At 34.2% G+C, this 19979-nt stretch overlaps 1 protein-coding gene across 1 annotated transcript in view; it reads right to left on the bottom strand.

Annotated features, from left to right (window-relative positions):
- Positions 1-18482, bottom strand: part of LOC149408821 (uncharacterized) — a 36505-nt gene extending 18023 nt beyond the window's left edge. The window contains exons 1-8 of the mRNA XM_089650408.1: positions 18161-18482; positions 17385-17490; positions 15697-15902; positions 8637-8858; positions 5837-5989; positions 3949-4341; positions 2461-2613; positions 1739-1984 (exon numbers count right to left, since the gene is read on the bottom strand). Of these exons, the coding sequence (XP_089506534.1) occupies positions 1739-1984; positions 2461-2613; positions 3949-4341; positions 5837-5989; positions 8637-8858; positions 15697-15902; positions 17385-17490; positions 18161-18289 (1608 nt within the window). The 5' untranslated portion in view covers positions 18290-18482. The remainder of the gene's footprint in view (positions 1-1738; positions 1985-2460; positions 2614-3948; positions 4342-5836; positions 5990-8636; positions 8859-15696; positions 15903-17384; positions 17491-18160) is intronic.
- Between the last annotated feature and the right edge of the window lie 1497 nt (positions 18483-19979).

Here is a 19979-nt window from a genome sequence, read left to right as displayed (position 1 = left end):
TGTTGATTCCTTGTTGCTTTTTACACAAGGAACATTACTATCCTGTTCAAAACCTTCTTCGGAATACTTTTGGATGTTTTGAATGCTCTTCATTATCATAATTAATGTTATTTTTTTTATATTATAGAAACAAACAGTACATGATTTACAGAGATGAAACAATATACAGGAATAAGATACTTCATGTTGAGTACCTATGATATGTTTCCTTGTAATGTTTGATAAGTGGTATGTTTATTCCTTAATTACCAGCTGACGTGTGTAGTATATAGGAGTGTGTGTAATGTATGTGTGAGTGTTTGTGTGTGTGTGTGTGTGTGTGTGTGTGTGTGTGTGTGTGTGTGTGTGTGTGTGTGTGTCTGTATGTATGCGCATTGAACAGTTTAAATTATCGACATGATGCCACATTTGAATTTGGGCAGTGAATCCGAAACAATGTCAATGTTAGAGTTTAGACAAATATTATTTAGAGTGTGAAGAGCTCGGTTAATTGGCGAATTAGATGCTGCATTTGTTTTATAATTAAGCGTGTGGAATAGCACTGTATGTCGTGTACGTCTCAAAGGTATGTTGAAGTTAATAAGGGACAGAAGTTCGGTACAGTCGATGTCATTGTTTATAAATTTGTGTATAAATTTTGAGTCGGCTACCACTCGTCTTTGCTGCAAAGTTTCAGATGTACACTCAAAGTTATTGTTGAATTTGTAGGTACATAATATATTTATACGACCTATTAACGATATAGTCAATGTGCTTATTATATATAAGTTTGCTATCAAGGTAAACGCCGAGGTCTTTACATTCCGTTTTAGAGATGACAGGTTCATTGTTGAGTGAATATGAGTACTTAATTACGTGTTTATTTCTGGTGAATGTCATAGTGTGATATTTAGAAACATTGATATCTAGACACTTTGTAACGCTTCGCAGTCCGAAAGAGATCGAATAACTTTGAATATTTTCATGTCATCGGCATATAGTTCAATGTAATTTATATAAATGTTGAACATTAGCGGACCTAGGTAGGACCCTTGGGGGACACCAGATTTTACCTCGATAGATTTTGAGAAGACACCGTTGATTAAGATTACCTGATTACGGTTACTAATGTAAGATTTAATCCATCTAAGCAGGTCACTGTGTATACCAAGTAGGACGAGCTTTTTTAAAAGAATTGAGTGTATTACGCGATCGAAAGCCTCAGAGAAGTCTGTATACATAGTATCAACTTGCTGTTGTTCGAGCGTTGTTTTGAGATGACTGGGACAAGTCAATCAAGACAAAAAAAACTCACTGTCAGAGAGTTTTGGAAAGATTACTTTCACATCGTTACTTGTCTCAAGATGATTGACAAGGCGTGGGAAGGGGTTACCAAGAGGACCCTCACTTCGGCTTGGATGAAACTTTGGCCAGGAGGTGGCAAATTTATTCAATTATAATGCTATGTCACATTTTCACCAAAGTTTGAAGCGTCGGCAAAAACAATGGTAAATTATTTATGTTGAATATTAATACGATTTTTTTAATTGTTTTTGCAAATCGACATTGAATTCCAGGTTGCTCCTTAACAATTTATAAGTATGTAGTTTTATTTGAATAAACATAAAAACAAAGAAAATTGAGTATTTTTTGCCGTGGAATGCATTATCGTATTTTACATAGATTTTTATGGGAAAAATTTCATATTAAATAGTAGGAAATTTGTGATCATCTAGCTTTAAAATGAAATAATGGTTACATTATTGTTGTGCTGATTTCCATCGGTCACGTGAGGCAGCGTGGTTGCCACTCCGATCTGGTTAGAGCCGTAAACCCTGGCAGCCTGACCTTGATGGGCTAGGGGCTGGTGATGGTAGTTGGAAGGTCCCGAGGAGCCCTGGTGCTGTTGATGCTCGTGCAGGTCACCCCCCGAGGACCCCGCGTGATGCTCCTGATGGCCGTTGCGGGAGAGATGCATCTCAGCAAGTTGCTCCTTAGCATCGGCCTGGAAGGATAAATTCATTGTAATTAAACGTAGAATAAAGAAGAACATAATAAATGCTGTGTAATTACAGGGGGGGGGTGGTACATAAAAAACAAAAAAAAATGCTCACAACCTGATTAGCTGTTGGGACAGAGAGCTGGATAAGTTGTAAGTTCAATATTGTTGATTTTTATGAGAAAAAAAAAGTGTTTTATGTATAGTGATATGCAATAAATAAATAAATACAGCGTATGAGCCAATAATTTCAAAATACGTTTTTTTTGGCATTTTTAGTTGAACAGCACAAGCCGCATTGATTGGTGCTTTCAATTTTTTAAATTGACCAATAGGCTGCTTGTACTCTTAAAGTCAAAACACAAATGAACCATCCCCAGTACATAAGCAAGCAAGAGCGCAAATATCCCAAGATAGTATTTTTCCTGCCTGAAAATTTTTTTACAGTATTATACTTACACGAAATATATAAGAACACATACCTGATACTTAAGCAGTCTCTTCTGCTCTTGTAAAGCAGCTGCCAGCCGCAGTTGCGATATCTCCATGTTCGCCTTTAGTTCGTTCTGCCACAGGTCATTGTCGCTGTACGCCGACACGCTGCTCTGAGCGGAGGGGGGGCGAGGGATAGCCTCCTATAAGGCATGCAACGTCAGGGTTACCACAAATATAATTATCACAATAAAGGGGTCAACACTGATTCCAGTTTGATAGGAAGAAAGGATAGGGTTTCACAACATTGAACATGTCCCAACACAAACAAAATACATCAACACCGTCTCTGAATTTCTTGCATCTCTCTGCGAATTATAAATCTGAACTAATTAAAGTACTATATATTTAAAACTGAGACTGTACATTGCATTGTTTGTCGAACATGGCACCAAACTTATATCAAAAATACATTCAATGTTTTATCTTGCGTGTTATTTGAGTATGTTAAAAAGATTTAATCCAATCCAATCATACAATCAGGTCATCACACAATTGGTGACACGAAAACACACATCTTGTGTAAAACCAACATTATTTGTATATACACTTTCAAAAAGAGGCCAAAACGTTAGGTTTGCAAGACATCAAGGTTAAGAAAACAATTATACACAAATATTTTAGAATAAAACAGCTGACAAGAACATCTTTGCTTTGTTGAACATGTCAGCCTGCATTGGTATAGCAATGAAATTATCAAACATTTCAGTAATGCAGAAGTGATATCTATTAAGCGTTGATAATGATAAGAAAATCAAATTACATTTGTTATTTCAAATAATATCAATTTGTTTTTAGTATCTATGACAATAATATAGCACATTATATACCAACTGTAAAAGGGCAGAAGGGAATATGTAACACTTTTTATAAAGAGAATAAGGATTATAATATGTTAATTAATCTGTTAAAATCGAATGGACTCTTAACTTAAGATATTCGGCTTGTTCTCTCTTCATTGCATTATAAATAAGTCATAAACAAATTGGTAGGTGTCCTTGCTCTTTTGTTGTTAAATGCACCTTGAAAATGATTTCTAGCATTTAAATGTCACCCGGCACATCCAGTTACATCTACCTTGATAAGATTTTAAAATTAAGGTGAAATTAAATATTTTTTTAATTTATCACTATCACTTATATAATGCGTATTTCCTTTTGTCAGAATACCAAGAAGGTGATTTACGTGAGGCTACTTTCCTTCTGACTTTTCAGTCAATATTGTTGGTCATTGAAGAACAATTATTTTTTGTGCTAACAACGGTTACGGTTAAAGATCAACATACCTCTAACTTGAATTAGTGAATCTAAAAACACCTACAAATGAAACCTTAACTATCCAAAAGTAATGTTTGCGCATTTATAAGGGTTATTGTATCATTGTATCATGCAAAAACACAGCAACCAAACAGCAAAACAAATCAAACATCGGTAGCGGGAATTGTCCAAGCTTTGAGTACAGCTCCATCAATAATTCACCTGGTCTTTCAAGCTAGATTCACTGGCTTCCGTTACATCGGTGATAGTCACACTATCGTTGGACCTCACAGGAGTCCAATCCTTCAGAATGGACACTTCAGAATCTTGATTTTGAGAAGACTCCGAAGTCTTTGCTGTTTCAGGTTCGTGGCATACAGCCTTAGTCTCCAGGATGCCTTCATCTTCATCGTCTGACCATTTATCACCATATGCTGTTAGTATGTCTTCCAGCTTTTTCTCGCTGTCTTTGAGGTGGCTCAGGGTTGCCATCAGGTCTGCGACGTCGCTGTCGACCTCTTCCCTTTCACCTCTTTCAGGCTCCTGGCAAACACTCCCAACCGTCCCCATTAGCAAATCGTTACAGCGCCTCAACGAGATCAGTCTTGTTCGTAACTGTACAACATCAAATTTATTTCACGACGTACATTATTCAACTGGTTGAAGTAAGGAAGTTGTTTAATTCTATAGATAACATTATAATAACATGATAATATTTCCTATTACAGTAGAACCCCGTTAATTCGAAATCCAGGAGACTTAATGAATTTTCATGTAATTTGAAATTTTAAGAAAACAAAAAAAGTGGCGAAAACCAAGTTTCGCGGCCGTCTCTTTAAATTCGGAATAGGTTCTTTGGTGTAAATTCGTAATAATACGACTTATTCCCGTGTAAATCGAATATTCGCAACTGATTTCCGTCGCGGTCGGCCCTTCAAGTTCAGTTATTCAAAGTAAATTCATACTAAAACGAAATATATCCAGTTTTTCGCAGATTCAAATTTTCAAAGTAAAATCGTAAAAATACAATATATTTGATCATAAATCGAAATTTAAAAAAAAGTCGTACTTCGAATTTAAAAAACATTATGTATTAAAATAATTTTCTGGCGAAAATTTCAATTACGCATTTTTTCGAATCACTGGGGTTCGAATTATCGGGGTTAGGTAGTGATAAGAATACAATAACTTGGGTCAGGTTAGTAATATAATATAATAACAATTTTGGTAGCCATAGCTCTAGTATTTCAGTAGTTGGCTTTTTATGCTTATTTTATATTTATATTGAGAAGTTGTGAATGATGAATACATGGAGCAGGCGAAAGGGTTTGTGTATTTGGAGAGAAGAAGTGGAAAGGCTGATAGTGATAATGAAAGAAGGGTAAGAGTAGGTACATAACTCCATTAATAGAGGACTGAACAACAATGGAGTGTGGGTACCTACCCTGATGTATGGCAGTGAGGCATGGAACTGGCAGAGGTGTATGTGTGGTAAAACCACGTATGATAGTGTGAGAAATGAGTAAGATTAAGAAAGGGACATTCAGATGGTTTGGGCTAGTGATGCAACAGAGCTCTGCTTCCGCTTCTGCAGAAGTTCCGCAAGTTTTTCACTTCCGCTTCCGCTTCCACTAAGATTTACTTTTGACATCTGTTTCCGTTTCTGCTTCCGTTCAGACACTTCCGTTGCATCACTAGTTTGGGCATGTAGAGGGAATAAACGAAGAAAGGAGTGTAAGGAGAATATATGACTCAAATGTGAATGGTAGAAGAAGTCAGGGACGCCCAGATACTTGAGTTGGGCCATGTCAAGAGTCAGAATAATAGAAGAGAAAGAATGTGAATGGGGCAAGGAGTGTGTGCCAAGACCGAGTTGTTTGGCGGTCCTTCCTCTCTGCCTCCCTTGCAGAGAAACAGTGTGATGGTTAGTTAGTTAGATAACCCAATCCGACTCATAACATTCTTGAGAATTCATGGCAAGATATGGCACTGGCGCATCTCTTCAAAGTAATACTTTAAGTTTGAATAAAGCCCCCCTGCACGCTACTATAAGTTTGTTGGGCAATCTGCACGGATGAGCTTCAGTAAATCTGATGGGGGAATGGCTCACCTCATCCTCCGAGTTCCTCATGCTGTCCACGAGGGTGGAGGTGACACGGATGTACTCTCGGATCTGTCCGAGACGCTGCTCCACACGAGCCGTGTCAGGGCAGGCGGCCACCATGCTGTCTCCGGTGGAACGCGCAGCCTCCGTCCGCGGGAGCTGATCATGGAAAACATCTCGTTGAAAATATCGATTCCATCAAAAAACAGAAAAGTTAGGAGAAGTGAAAAAAAAATACCTAACTAAACTAATTTAACCCCTAACCTATTTTTTTTTTTTTTTTAAAGAAAGACAAACATTCCCGGGTTACGAATAACCCAACAATGTTTGAAAATCTCCTACTACCACCACAGAAAGCCGAAAATGTTGCTTGTGTTGTGATGGAGGACTTAGCCAGCCGAGGAATCGAACACGCGACGCTCGGGTGAGACCCAAGCGCTATGCCCACTCAACCACTGACCGGTCATTTTATCTGTTCTGTTCATATTCTGTTTGTTCTGTTCTATTATTTTATCTGTTCTGTTTTGCCATCGTTCTGTTTTATCCGGTTCCCGAAAATATTGCAGAAAGAACTCATTATCATTGGAATTGTTGACAATTTGATTTTATTAGTTGTGGCAATCCAATTATTTTGGAAATCTGCCGACTTAAATTGGTATCATACAATTTTAATATTAATTCTATGCAAATAACATTAATAAATACACATCGTCACTATGGTTTGACAAGGTTCTAACTGACAATTTGGACCAAAATAACCTTTGAATGGGAAACCGTTTCTTTAGCTCATATCTATGTCCAAAAGTAATTCTGTTGAGTATTAACAAAGTTAGTAATGTGCCAGAGTTCTAATATCAGACTTTTATTTTTAATTTATTTTGACAAAGATCTGTTCTCCAACTTTCTGACATCATCTTTAAGAAATATAACGGGCAATATGTCAGATGCCTGAAGGGTTAATAATAATGAAAATAAAGACACAACAAAACTTTGAAACAAACCATTTTGTTTCTAACTGTGAGTTAGGAACAAAATGTCAGTTGAACAAGGATCAAAAAGGACGTTATAACCTTGTAAAATTATATACGAGGGTGATCTGAAAAGTTTCCGACCTCAACGCAAAGATGGCGGTACTCGTCAATAAAAGTTAGTGAATGTAGTTGTGCATCTTTTGACAGTTACTCACCAAAGTTTCGGCCATTTTGGACGTGCAGTTTTTAGTTTACAGTCGTTTGAGTGAGTCGATGTGTGTGTTTTCGTGAAAATGGAAAAAATTGAGTATAAAGCTGTTATTAAATTTTTGTTTTTGAAGGCAATACGCCTACGCAAATCAAAGATGAGTTGGACTCTGTGTATGGGGACATCATTTACCACAGTGAAATTTTAGTAAGCTGAATTTAAAAGTGGCCGTAAGAGCATGGGAGACGATGAACGTTCAGGACGTCCAAAAACTGCAACTACTAACGATAACATTGCTAAACTTCACCAAATAGTGTTAGACAACCGCCGAATTAAAGTGAGAGAGATAGCAGAGGTTATGAAAATGTCCAAAGAACATGTCTGTCACATATTAAATCAAGATTTAGACATGAGAAAGCTGTACAGAAAGCTGTTGGGTGCCGAGTTTGTTCACGTTAGACCAAAAACGTGTTCGAATGAACATTTCCAACGCTCTGTTGGCGCAGTTTAGGCGCAATAAATCCGAGTTTTGGTGCCGATTAATTACTGTAGATGAAACTTGGATACACCATTATACGCCAGATGAGGAGGCAATCACCTTTGTGAACAATTATTTTGCAGAGAAAAACGCCGACTACTATTTGGACGGGTTAGAGAGATAGGAGAATCGCTGGGAGAAGTGTGTAGAGTTACAAGGAGACCATGTAGAAAAATAAAGAAAAAAATTCTTGTTTCATTGTTAGGTCGGAAACTTTTCAGACCACCCTCGTATTGTGTCCTTGCTGGTCGAACTTGGTTCTAACTTCACAAGTAGGTATGTTCAAGAATAAAAATATACATCCAATTTGTACATTTATTTTCTTTGTTTGTAGTGAAGAACTAAAATACTATTAACACATTAGATCAAACCATAAATTTAGCAATTGTTATGAGAAATTGACATTGTAATGTTTGGAACCCCATAACTCAGAATAAGGTAATGTTCAGTTACAACCTTGTCAAATTAAAGTGATGATATACAGTAGAACCTCTCATAATGAGCTTCATTCGTTCGTTATGTGAAACACTCATTAAACCAAACAATTTTTCCCATATAAATCAACTAGCTGACATGTAGTCGGTGATGCTCGACTTTTCTCTACTTTCAATAAATAAAATATCCTTGTATTATATATATAAACCTTCCGGAAGAAATTCTCTAAAACTCTAAATGATACTAAAAACCCTATCACACTCCGTTGCATAGTTTAGAAGGACTAAGCTCACAAACAGAGAAGCGGATAGTGACTTTGTTTATACTATTTAGAGATGTAAAATACTATAATGCATTCCATGCCAAAAATACCCAATTTTTTTTACATTTATTTAAATAATTACGTTGCAACAGTTTCCCATGCTTTTAGCATTTCTCTTATTGCGCCAGAAAACTGTTGCTCTGCTACTTCCTCCTCCTCCACTAACAAACTCACCTCCATAACTTCTTGGTGTGAAACCAATGCAACTCCATAAGCTCTTCTGTGGTCAGCTCTTGAGTGTGCTCTTCCACAAGCTCATCAATATCATTGTTATCCACCACATTTGACAACGCTCTTTGTCTAAATTTTCACAAAAAGTTAAAATATTATACCATGTTATGTTCCTGTTGATTCTGCACCATATTCTCATTGCCGTGTGTCTGGCCGTTGCCGCCATTCTGGTAGACAGAATCATGGGGATCGTGGGCGGTGTTGGTGGGCTTTGGGCCGCCGCCGGCCGGGTGGGGACACACGGGGGCTGTGTTACTGTAGGAGCCCTCGCGGCTCGACGAGGAGCCCCGCACGTTGTTCCTCGCGCCCGAACCCGAACTATTCTGAATGACGAAATATACAATTTAGACTATAATTAATATAAGATAAAATATTTATTTGTAAATGTCTTGTAATTTAATAATTATCATCCATTTGTTGGCTATTTGATGGCCTCTGTGGTTGAGTGGATACGAAGTAAATTCATTCAAATTAACTTATTTAGGGTTATTTCATAATAATTTATTAATTTAAAAATAATACATAGTATGTTAGCGGCACGTTCCAAGGCGGTAGATACTTTCAGTATCTCCCTGGAATTAAGGTACTTCCCCACCTTCCTCTTCCCATCTCCTTCATCTTCCCACTACCTTCAGCATCACAACATAACTCAATTGGGGATACCATAGTCTCACTGGCTCCAGACGGTTGGGAGGAGTTTATTATTGTGACTTGTGAAAGTTGTTTCAGAGTTCAAAGCCTATATCAAACTGTATCAAAAAGGGCTAAATGTATTTTAGTTTCTTAAATCCTTTAACCCTTGGTGTACGCAAGCTAATTGCGGCGCTGTCTATAGTGCTTCAATAAAATAAGAATTTATGAATATTTATATTACGTACATAAAGAGAAATAGACATGGATAACCTAGTATTATTATACAGAGCTATTGTTTATGAAAGTTGTGTTTATTAAAAAGTACACAATCCAGGATTCAAATTCGAGTCTGCGCACACCAAGGATTAATATTTATTTATTTATTATTCATTGGCGCCCTATCAGGCTTTTACAAAGGAAATTGACAATTTATGTGTGTAAGTGTAACATAATACATGAATAATAGCTAACTATATACATAAGTTACTAACTCAGTCTAGTTTCTGCTGCCGTGCAGCTCGCACGGACAGAAATTTCGATAAACTCAGTAACCACAAACCACAGTGATACCCAGTTTAACATATTGTTGTTGCAAAAATAAAGCAGGCTGGCTGCGTTTAGTCACCAGACAGCCCGCAAAAAAATAACTCATTATGGACCGAAGTGTCCAATCATTAATTGACTCAATTAAAATTGAAATTGGAAAATGCTCATCTGTCAAAGAGGCAAAACAAAGAAGTAACATAGAACAAGATATACACCAGCTAGAGGAAATATGGTGCAAGGAAAAACTTCAACTACAAGAAAAAATAATTGAGCTACAAAATAAACTTATATTAAATGAAGAAAAACATTCAGAAAAAATTGAAAATTATTTAAGGAAAAAAAGGAATCAATTAATACAACGTACAACAAGTCAACCCTCTCAATACCTATACCAGAGGCCAAATACTCATTAATAATTGCAAGTGAAAATACTAATACAACTTCTGATGATATTCGAGACATGATAGTTAAAAAAATTAAAACATCGCATTTGGGGATTGCAGTAAATGGAGTACAAAAAGCATCAAATAAGAAACTAATCATCTCTTGCCCCAAAAATGATCACGCAAAAAAACTAACAGAAGAAATAAATATAGTCTTCAAAAATAATTTGATCGCGAAAGAATTAGAAAAAAAAAATCCTAAACTATTCATCAGAAACCTACCTATCGACCTATCAGAAGAAGAAATAATAGAATCATTAAAAACCCAAAATGATGGAATTAAAATCATCATGGATGAAAATCCGAAAAACTCAGTAAAATTAGTAAAAATGCTTAAACCAAAAGGACAAAACAATCTTACAAACTATATAGTCGAAACAAGTGGAAAACTTAGGAAATATCTCATTTCTAAAGAGAAAATTAATATTGGATACCACAGAGTGCGGGTGGAGGATGCTAATCCAATAATGCAATGCTTCCATTGCCTGAGATTTGGAAATTCAGCTGTCAACTGTTTTAATAAGGACAAGAATGCTTCGTGCCTGCACTGCGCCATGGACCATCCTTGGAAAGACTGTCCCAATAAAAACAAAGAAGAGAAATGCAAAAATTGTGATTTCCAAAACAACACTTTCAAGTCAACAAACGATACAAATCATAAAGCAAATAGCAAAAATTGTATGTATTTAAAAAAAATGATGACTATTGCCCAAGGGCGTATAAATTATGAATAGGTATGTACCTACTTTAACATTCTTAATAACTAACTTTAAAATTCTTAACGAGATTAAAAACTCAATACCAAAATTTATATTTTTGTTTCAAATACGCTTGTTTTCTGACTTTTCACACTTTTCTGACTTTTCGCACAATTTAGCTATTAATACTAAAACTTTAAAACAATTGAGAAACATTTCAATGTTATTAATCTACCATCGAAGAGATAACGATTTATCAGTAATATCCAAAAAATATTTAATTAACTATTTCTGTAAAATTTTAAGACAAAAACAAAGCATTAAAATATTAGCCTACTCTCAAAGTGTTAATGTTTGTAAAATATTATTTATACAAAACAAAATTAATATACTACATAGTATGTATCATCTTTATAATATCATCACTAGTAATATAATGCTAAGTTGTTCAATATTGTCACCAAATCTATTTCAAGTCAACCTTGATATTATCCGTGAACATATGCTGCTAATTTATAGTTTGTCATCAAAATCAAATTCATTTTTGACAATTAGTTATAACAATATTATTTCCTTATTTCTTTAAAAATGAATAATTTCTTCACTGAGGAATTAGATAAAACGCTTAATATTTCGGAATATATTTGTCATACTTTAAAAGATTGTAATAAAATCGTGGATAAAATAACAAATTCATTCTCTGTACTCCATTTAAATATCAGATCAATGAAACAAAATTTCAATGAATTTTTACTCTCAATTAATTTACTAAATCATAAACCGGACGTTATAGTTTTAACTGAAGCATTCACCAACGTATACAATAAATTTTGCATACCAGAATATACCTACTTCGCAACATCTTGTGCTATTAATAGAAATAGTGGTATTGTTGTATTTGTTAAATTTTGCCATTCAAACATCGCAGTGGAAGAAGTACCTATGCAGCGAGTTAATTGCTTAGATATTAATCTAAATGTAAATAAAATGTGTTTTAATATTATTGCAATTTACCGAACACACGGATCAAACGAGTACACATTTATGGATGAATTGAGAAGCATTATCTTATCAAAAAAAAATAAACAGAACATAACAATAATCGGCGATTTCAACATAGATGTTTCAAACGAAAATAGTAACAGAATAAAAACTGAATTTATCAATTATATGACGGAAATGAATTTCATATTGTGTATAAATTTTTTTTTTTTTTTTTTTTAATTTTAGCGACTATATAAGATAATTGTTACATACAAAATATAATGGTGAAATTAAGTATAAAATATTGTATTTCTTAGTCCTCCTCACTAGGGGGTCCTGTGCCGAGGCGGACTAAAGTTATTTAAATATGGTTTATTTGTCTTCTATGTCGTTTTTAGTGTCTTCTATGTCGTTTTTAGTGTCTTCTATATCGTTTTTAGTGTTTTCATTAGGGTTTCTTCATTGACCTCTTTCAGCCATATTTTTATTAATGATTTGTATTCATTAGGATTTTTTATTAGTTTTATGTCTTGGGGAAGGATGTTATGGAGTTTTGTTGCAAAGTATGTATAGTTTCTTTGTCCGAATGTGGTTTTATAACTTGGAATATTTTTTATATCATTTTTGTTCGATCTAGTGTTATGCATACACAGTCTAGTAGAGGATTTGTTATTTTTGAAGAGCTTCAATAATATATTTTTGGCATATATTTGCTGTACATTTGGTACGTCAAAGGAATTGAATATTTCAATTGAAGGCGTTCTAATTGGTACTTTCAATATGGTCTTTATGATTCCTTTTTGAATCGTATTCAGGTTGTGTAGGTACGTATGTGTAGCAGATCCCCATCCTATGATTCCATATTCAATTCGAGAATGACATAATAAATATACTAGAGAAATTACGGGTCAACGTCCATCTTGTATCGATCACATATGGAGTAACACTAAAGATACCGACAAATTACACACGATAATATTAAAAAATAATATTACTGATCATCACACTTGCATCTATATACAAAAACTTAATATTAATAATCATATTGATTTAAAATGCAATACTTTTACAAAAAATTCACTAAACCATCATAAATTAAACCTAAAAATAAAAACAGAAACATGGCGTTCCGTATTAGAATCAACATGTGCTGAAACATGCGCAAATATTTTTGATAATATACTATGCAATTATATTACAGCATCAACAGATATTAAAACCATAAAAATTAAATCAAAATTCAAAAAAATAAAACCATGGATTTCACATGGCTTAATCGTGTCTATTAGAAAAAAAGAAGAGTTATATCGCTTGACAAAGAAATTTCATTTAGATAAAAAAATATACACAGATTATAAAAAATTTAGGAACAAATTAACCTGTTTACTAAAAACAACTAAAGAGAACTTTTACAAAAATGAAATTTATGTGGCTAAACAAAATGTAAAACATATATGGAAAACAATAAATGAAATAAATAGTAGAAAAAACAAAAAAACTCAAATTAAAAAAATTAATATCGGAAAAAATTCTATTAATGCCCTAATGGAACCGACAAAATGTGCTAATGCCTTCAATAAATATTTCGCTAACGTCGGACAAAATTTAGCTACACGAATCGATGAAAATTATAAAATAGATAATTTCGAAAAGGACTGTCACAAACAAAATAATCTGTCAGTTTTCAAACCGGTAACAACAGATGACATAAAAAATATTATTAGTGAATTAAAAGGTGCATCTGCACCAGGGTTTGATGGAGTCACAGTAGAAATATTGAAAAATTATAATGAATTATTAAGCATTCCAATTACACACATTATAAATATTAGTTTAAATAGTGGAATATTCCCCTCCGTTTATAAAAAATCTATTGTAACACCCGTTTTTAAATCTGGCAGCCCTGAAGAAATATCAAATTATCGACCCATATCTGTTGTCTCAAACATTGCAAAAATTTTCGAAAAGATCGTAAAAAAGCAACTTTTATACTATATTGAAAACAATAAAATAATTAGTCCTAGCCAATTTGGATTTAGAGAGAAACTAGGCACTCATGATGCCATTGCAGAACTAACTTCAACTATATACCGTGCATTAGATAAAAAAAATAAATGCCTTGGCATTTTCATTGATTTACGTAAGGCTTTTGATAGTATCTCCCATACAAAACTAATTAATAAATTAAATGATATCGGTATTATTGGTAAGGTAAGGTATTGGCTGCAAAGCCATCTAAGAAAAAAAGTAAAAGAAACCAAAAAGTAAAATTAAATAACTCACTTAGCGTAGATGAAACTTTAGAATTTGGAATTCCCCAAGGGACTGTTATTGGACCAATTTTATTTATAATTTACGTTAACCATATGTTTAAATTATCACTTAATGGTAAACTTATATCCTTTGCTGACGACACTGCAATAATTATCGAAAAAAAGACATGGATCGAAATTACCAATGCAGCGAATCAGGATATGAAGGTTATAAAAAATTGGTTCGATGGCAATTTATTATCACTTAACACAGAAAAAACATATTGTATTCCTTTCACTCTACAAGAAGATGTGCCAAATAACCTAATTAACATAACAATTCATTCTAAAAATTGTGTAAATGACGGTACATGTAATACGGACTGCGCGAAACTAAATCATAAATCCAATATAAAATATCTTGGTATCTAGATAAAAATGTTAAATGGAAAGACCATATTAATCTCACTGTTGAAAGAATAAGAAAACTTATCTATATTTTCTATAATATACAAAATATTTTAAATAAGAAAACTATCAAAATTGTTTATTATGCATTAATTCAGTCCTTATTGCAGTACGGGATTATTGGGTGGGGAGGGGCTTTTAAGGCTTCTTTACAGCCAATAATTACAATTCAAAGAATAATTATAAAAATCATCCTTAGAAAACCATATGACTCCCTACTTTAGAGATATTTCAGGAATTCAATGTACCATCTATAACAGAATTGTATAAGAGAATCGCTTTATATCAAATTTATAAAGAATATTTTATTTATAAAATGCACCCCTCAGATAGCATAAGCAATAGATTCAAAACTAATGGCTTAATAGCCATTCCTATGCTTAGAACGACCACGGCTCAGCACCACTATTCATATTTAGGTGTGAGATGGTACAATATATTATTGTCCAAAAATAAAATTAGTGTAACCGAAACTGTGAATTATGAACAATTCAAAAAGTTAATTAAGTCCCTCAAATTGGATAATGATATATTGTACCCCTAATTTTCTTACACTTACTCAATCTGTAAAAAATATATATTAATTTGATTGTCTTTAAAAAAAAACTATTTTTCAAAAATTTTCTTGATATATTGTACCCTTAATTTCCTCACGCTTACTTAATCTGTAAAAAGATGTATTATTTTAATTATCTTTAAAAAAACAATTTTCTAATTTGTGTACCCATGTTAATATTATGTTTGTATTTATTTCAAAAGTTTTTGATTATTGTTTAAAAAATCATTAGAACTAAATGTAAAGACTCCTCCCATAAACACGAGCTCCTGGAGCTCAACTTATGGAGAAATAGAATAATAACGAAAAAATTATTTATAAGTCTGCATATTGTAATCATTTATAATGTTAAATAATAAATAAAAAAAATAAAAAAAATATAACAAACAATTGACCAGTTATAAGTAGCCGAGTAAAAAAATGGATCAGGTTCCCACGCAGGTGTGGTGGGTTCAATTCCGCCGCTACCTAAGTCCTCCATCATTGTACAAGCCACATCTTCCTCTTGTAATGATGGTAGTAGGAGTTTTTCAAATATTTTCAGGTTATTTGTGATCTGGGAATGTTGATCTTGCTCATACCATATTCTGATTAGAGTTTGGCGTGGTGGGGTTCACTATCATGATAGCCGTGTGACTGGTGTGGGGGCTGTGTCCCCCTAGGATGCTGCCGTAGGGGGCGCTTTCCTCGGCACTGTCCAGCAGGTCGCGCTGGCGGAGCACCAGAGTGCGGGGCTGCGGGCGGACTGGCACGAACCTGCTGCCGCCTTCGTGAGTCGTGGAAGAATCTAGGTGGATACATTGATTAGACCACAATAATAGGTGGAGACACGTCAACATAATGCATGCATCATTTTGTTATGTGAATACAGCACAACAGTCCACACTGCTCCCAACCATCTGGAGACAGTGGAATTACAGCATCCCAATGGATAGTGAGCAGAGGAAGGAGAAGGGTAGAGGAAGGTGGGAAAGTACTTGGATATTCAGATTTAGTCACCAAACAAGGCCAAAAGCCAGTTCAAGCAAAGTATCTATTCTGATTGGTGGTCTTTCTCCAGGGCAATACTGGGCATAGCATCCACTCTGCATAAATATTTAAAGTTTTTTTTTATGTGAATACTGCACATGAGTCATGTCTTCAAAAAATTTCATACCAATTTAAAGAAACATTTTGAAAACTTTTTTTAAAGCTTTTTCTTCCTCACTCCTTCCCCTCCCCAGTACTTTCAGCCCCACAACACACTACAACTGGGGATGCCATATTCTCACTGGTTACAGGCAGTTCAAAGAACCGGACCTCATGTCCAAATTATGTTTCTAGTCTTCTCTTATATAAATCGAAAGCAAAATTTCCTGTAAAATCATAATATTTGTAAGTAGGTACTTAAATACCTACCTACTTAATTAATAATCAATTCACAGTCTATCAATATTTTTTCCATGCAGTGTCAATTAACAATAAACAAATTTAAAGTAGACAAAGAGAACTGCAACGTTCAATACAAAATTAGGTAAGTTGCTGAATTCCGCCTCAACATGCAATTAAAAAAAAATAACACTAGATTTCAACTTACTTACTACTGGGAATAACTATTTAAGTCAGTGGAGATGTAAAACATAAACAAAATAGGTTTTTAGGTTGGTTAGTTTTTAGATTCTCACGGCCAAAAGCATTTTTGTTGTTTGTTTTTGGGGTGTTATGCTGTGTTGCGCTAACTCCTTCTTTAGCCGACGTTTCGGACAGCGTTGCAGTGTCCATCATCAGGGCAGATCCGGTAGATCCGAAGATGTGTCACATCACACATCTTCGGATCTACCGGATCTGCCCTGATGATGGACACTGCAACGCTGTCCGAAACGTCGGCTAAAGAAGGAGTTAGCGCAACACGGCATAACACCCCAAAAACAAACAACAAAAAAGGTTTTTAGGTTGTAAATTTTTTGGTTATTTTAATAATTTATGCGTATTTCCTAACCTTCAAACATAACTTCGATTGAGAAAAAATGGAATGCAATGCATCTTTTACCATCTCCCCAGACATAAACTAAGTTGAAACCAAGTGCTGTTATTAATTTTTTTGCATAATAAGCGTGAGGCGGAATTCGGAAACTTTATTCAAAATTATTCCAAGTACAATCTACTTGTAAATAATTCAGTTAACATAATATGGTTGTAATACAAAATGTAATACTAATACACTATTTTATACATGTGATAACATTAATTGAGTAATCATGGGAAATATTATATAGACTTGAATACCAACCTAATTCAGCGAAATCATTGTCTGTTGGTATGTTGGTCGGCTTGCGGGATTTGTTCTGTGATGATCTCGTATTATGTTCGGATACTGACAGCCAATCCACAGATGTCTGTTATTGGAAATACAATGTTATTAAACACCCAATTATAAACACAATGTTGCTGAGAGCAGAATGTGAATCATTCATGTGAATTTATGTAAATGTGTTATGGCGAGACACTTGATATACCTATTAATAACAACATTCACAAAATATTTTAACACGTAGGAAGACACGTAATTGTAATTTGTCAAACAAATTGCTAACACGAATAAGAACAGAACTTAACACTGAGAACATATCTCAGGGTGAGCAATTTTGTTAAAAATACAAGTTGGGAGTATTTATAAATTACTGTCATTGTGAAATCCACCATATCTAAGGCTTCTTTTTAACAACATTTTATCAAATACCGTACCTTCAAGAAGGTCCTTTTTATATCAAAATGGTAACTTCGAATTCTAGAACCTGGCCATAGTTACACTGTGTTCTATGCACTGCCTACTAATTTTGGAACATCGTAAGCAAACTTATCTAAATTTAGAAGTCTCGTGTGGCAAAAGCGTGTAAGAGAGTTTGGCATTAAGTCAGCAAAATTCAAACAGTTACCGCCTTTTCAATCTGATATACAAATTGCACCGGTGGAATATGAATTGCACACAATTATACGAAATGCCACCACTGCAAGTTCAGTATGCAATTTTGATGATTCTAAAGTGTCTACAAATATTTTGCTTACCGTCATAATATTTGTAGAGTGAATATCTCTACGGGTAGGTGTGACAACTTCTTGAGGAACATTGGAATTATTTCGAGCCTTTGTTTTAGGCACCGTGCCTGTTTGGCGATCGCTCCCTCCAGAGGCCATAATCGTTTTCAGAATGTAGCTGTAACATGTAACACCCAATTATACATTTTCCTTCATAAACGGATGAAAAAATGTTATTCCATATATGCCGCACTTCCGATTAGACAAAAATGCCACTTTAAACGGTGGTTATAGTTTCCGTAAATATTTTTTACACATGTCCAGCGCAAATTGAAAAGCCACACAAAATCATCATAGAATTCCAACTGTCAAGCTAAAATGAAAATGATCAAAATAAGATCAAAATAGTTGCCTTATATAGAAGTATTATAATTTACTCCGGTAAGCAGGTACCCCTTTCAGGTGAAAGTTTTTTTTTTTTTAGGTACTATTTTTGCAAAAAAATATATTGTCATACGAAAAAGGTATGGTACATGGTTAATAAGCACATTGAAAAAAATACTTTGTCTCAGTTAGATAATTATGAGAAGTAAGTATTTCAGTTTCCGGGAATGGAAAACAAGGCATTTTAATGTTTACGATTGTGCACTTGGCGGCCATTGTTATTGCTGGGAATGTTTTAAGGTTAGTATTATTTCTTCGCTTATTTAACCAAAAACATAAATCTTAGAATTAAAAATTGCTTTTTCATTTGTTTTTTTTTTTTTAATTAACAACCTCTATTTAAAATTGTTATGTCAAAACATGGCGCAGAGAAAAGACATCAGGTTATGCGTTTTTTTAACATAATAGCTATTGAAATTTATTATTTTCCATTTTCGGTTACTGAAAAACTTGTTTCTCATTGTTATCTAATAAATCGTTTTTTTTTAATAAAAATTAATCGTGCCTTATGATCGTTTTAGACCACACCTTTTTTCATCCAGTTTGTCTAATACCCCTTTCTCTCAGGGCGATTTTAGTTGATCAAGTCGGAGTTGAATGACACTTGAAAGCTAATCGACAAGTGTGAACAGCCTTTTATCAGAGTTGATCAAGTTTTTAGTTGCACGACAAAAATTGAAAGCCCGTCTACTTTTGTTGTTCAAGTATGAGTCATCGTTCGATTTTCCCGCCGAATCGAAACGTGTGAACATATGTTTCAAGTCGCTTGCGATTTTTATTTCCCTTCCGGTCATGAAAAAATGTATTAAGTGGTCGGATGACATGATGTTTAGATTTATCGATCTATATCAAAGCCATCCCTGTATTTGGGATCAATAGCAAGAATTTTACAAAAATAAGAATGCCCGTGACACTCCAATTAATAATATTATTTTTGTAATGTCACTGTAACTTAGTAGTTATTATTATTAAATAACAAATATCTGAATGTTTCAAAAAATTATATTTTTTTTACCTTCATAACAAATTTTAGGGCATCAACTACTGCAACGAACACTTCTTTTATAAACAATCATATCGTATTTTTTGGAACTCCGTGCATACATCAGACCTGAAGAAGAATCCCCCGTTGAATTTGTAACTTAGTTTTTGCTGGGACAGCCGCGCGCCTGTGTCCTGTTTTTGGATATTTTCTTGAATCTTAGACAACAGTACATCAAATTGTTCTTCCAAAGTTCGTAAATGATTGCGATAGCCTTCGGTATCTTCTAACGCCGTATAATTAAATCCTTATATTCCATTTTTTAGCCCACATAAGAAGGTTTTTGTGCTTTTTCATATTCTAAAGTTCGTTCCGTAAAAGGTCCGAAATCATAGGGACGCGCGCAGCAATAACTTCGCTTGA

Source organism: Hesperophylax consimilis, unplaced genomic scaffold (assembly GCF_061612785.1).
Source record: "Hesperophylax consimilis isolate HC1 unplaced genomic scaffold, BYU_Hcon_1.0 scaffold_56, whole genome shotgun sequence".
Lineage (NCBI taxonomy): Eukaryota > Metazoa > Arthropoda > Insecta > Trichoptera > Limnephilidae > Hesperophylax > Hesperophylax consimilis.
This window is presented reverse-complemented; position numbering and strand designations above follow the sequence as displayed.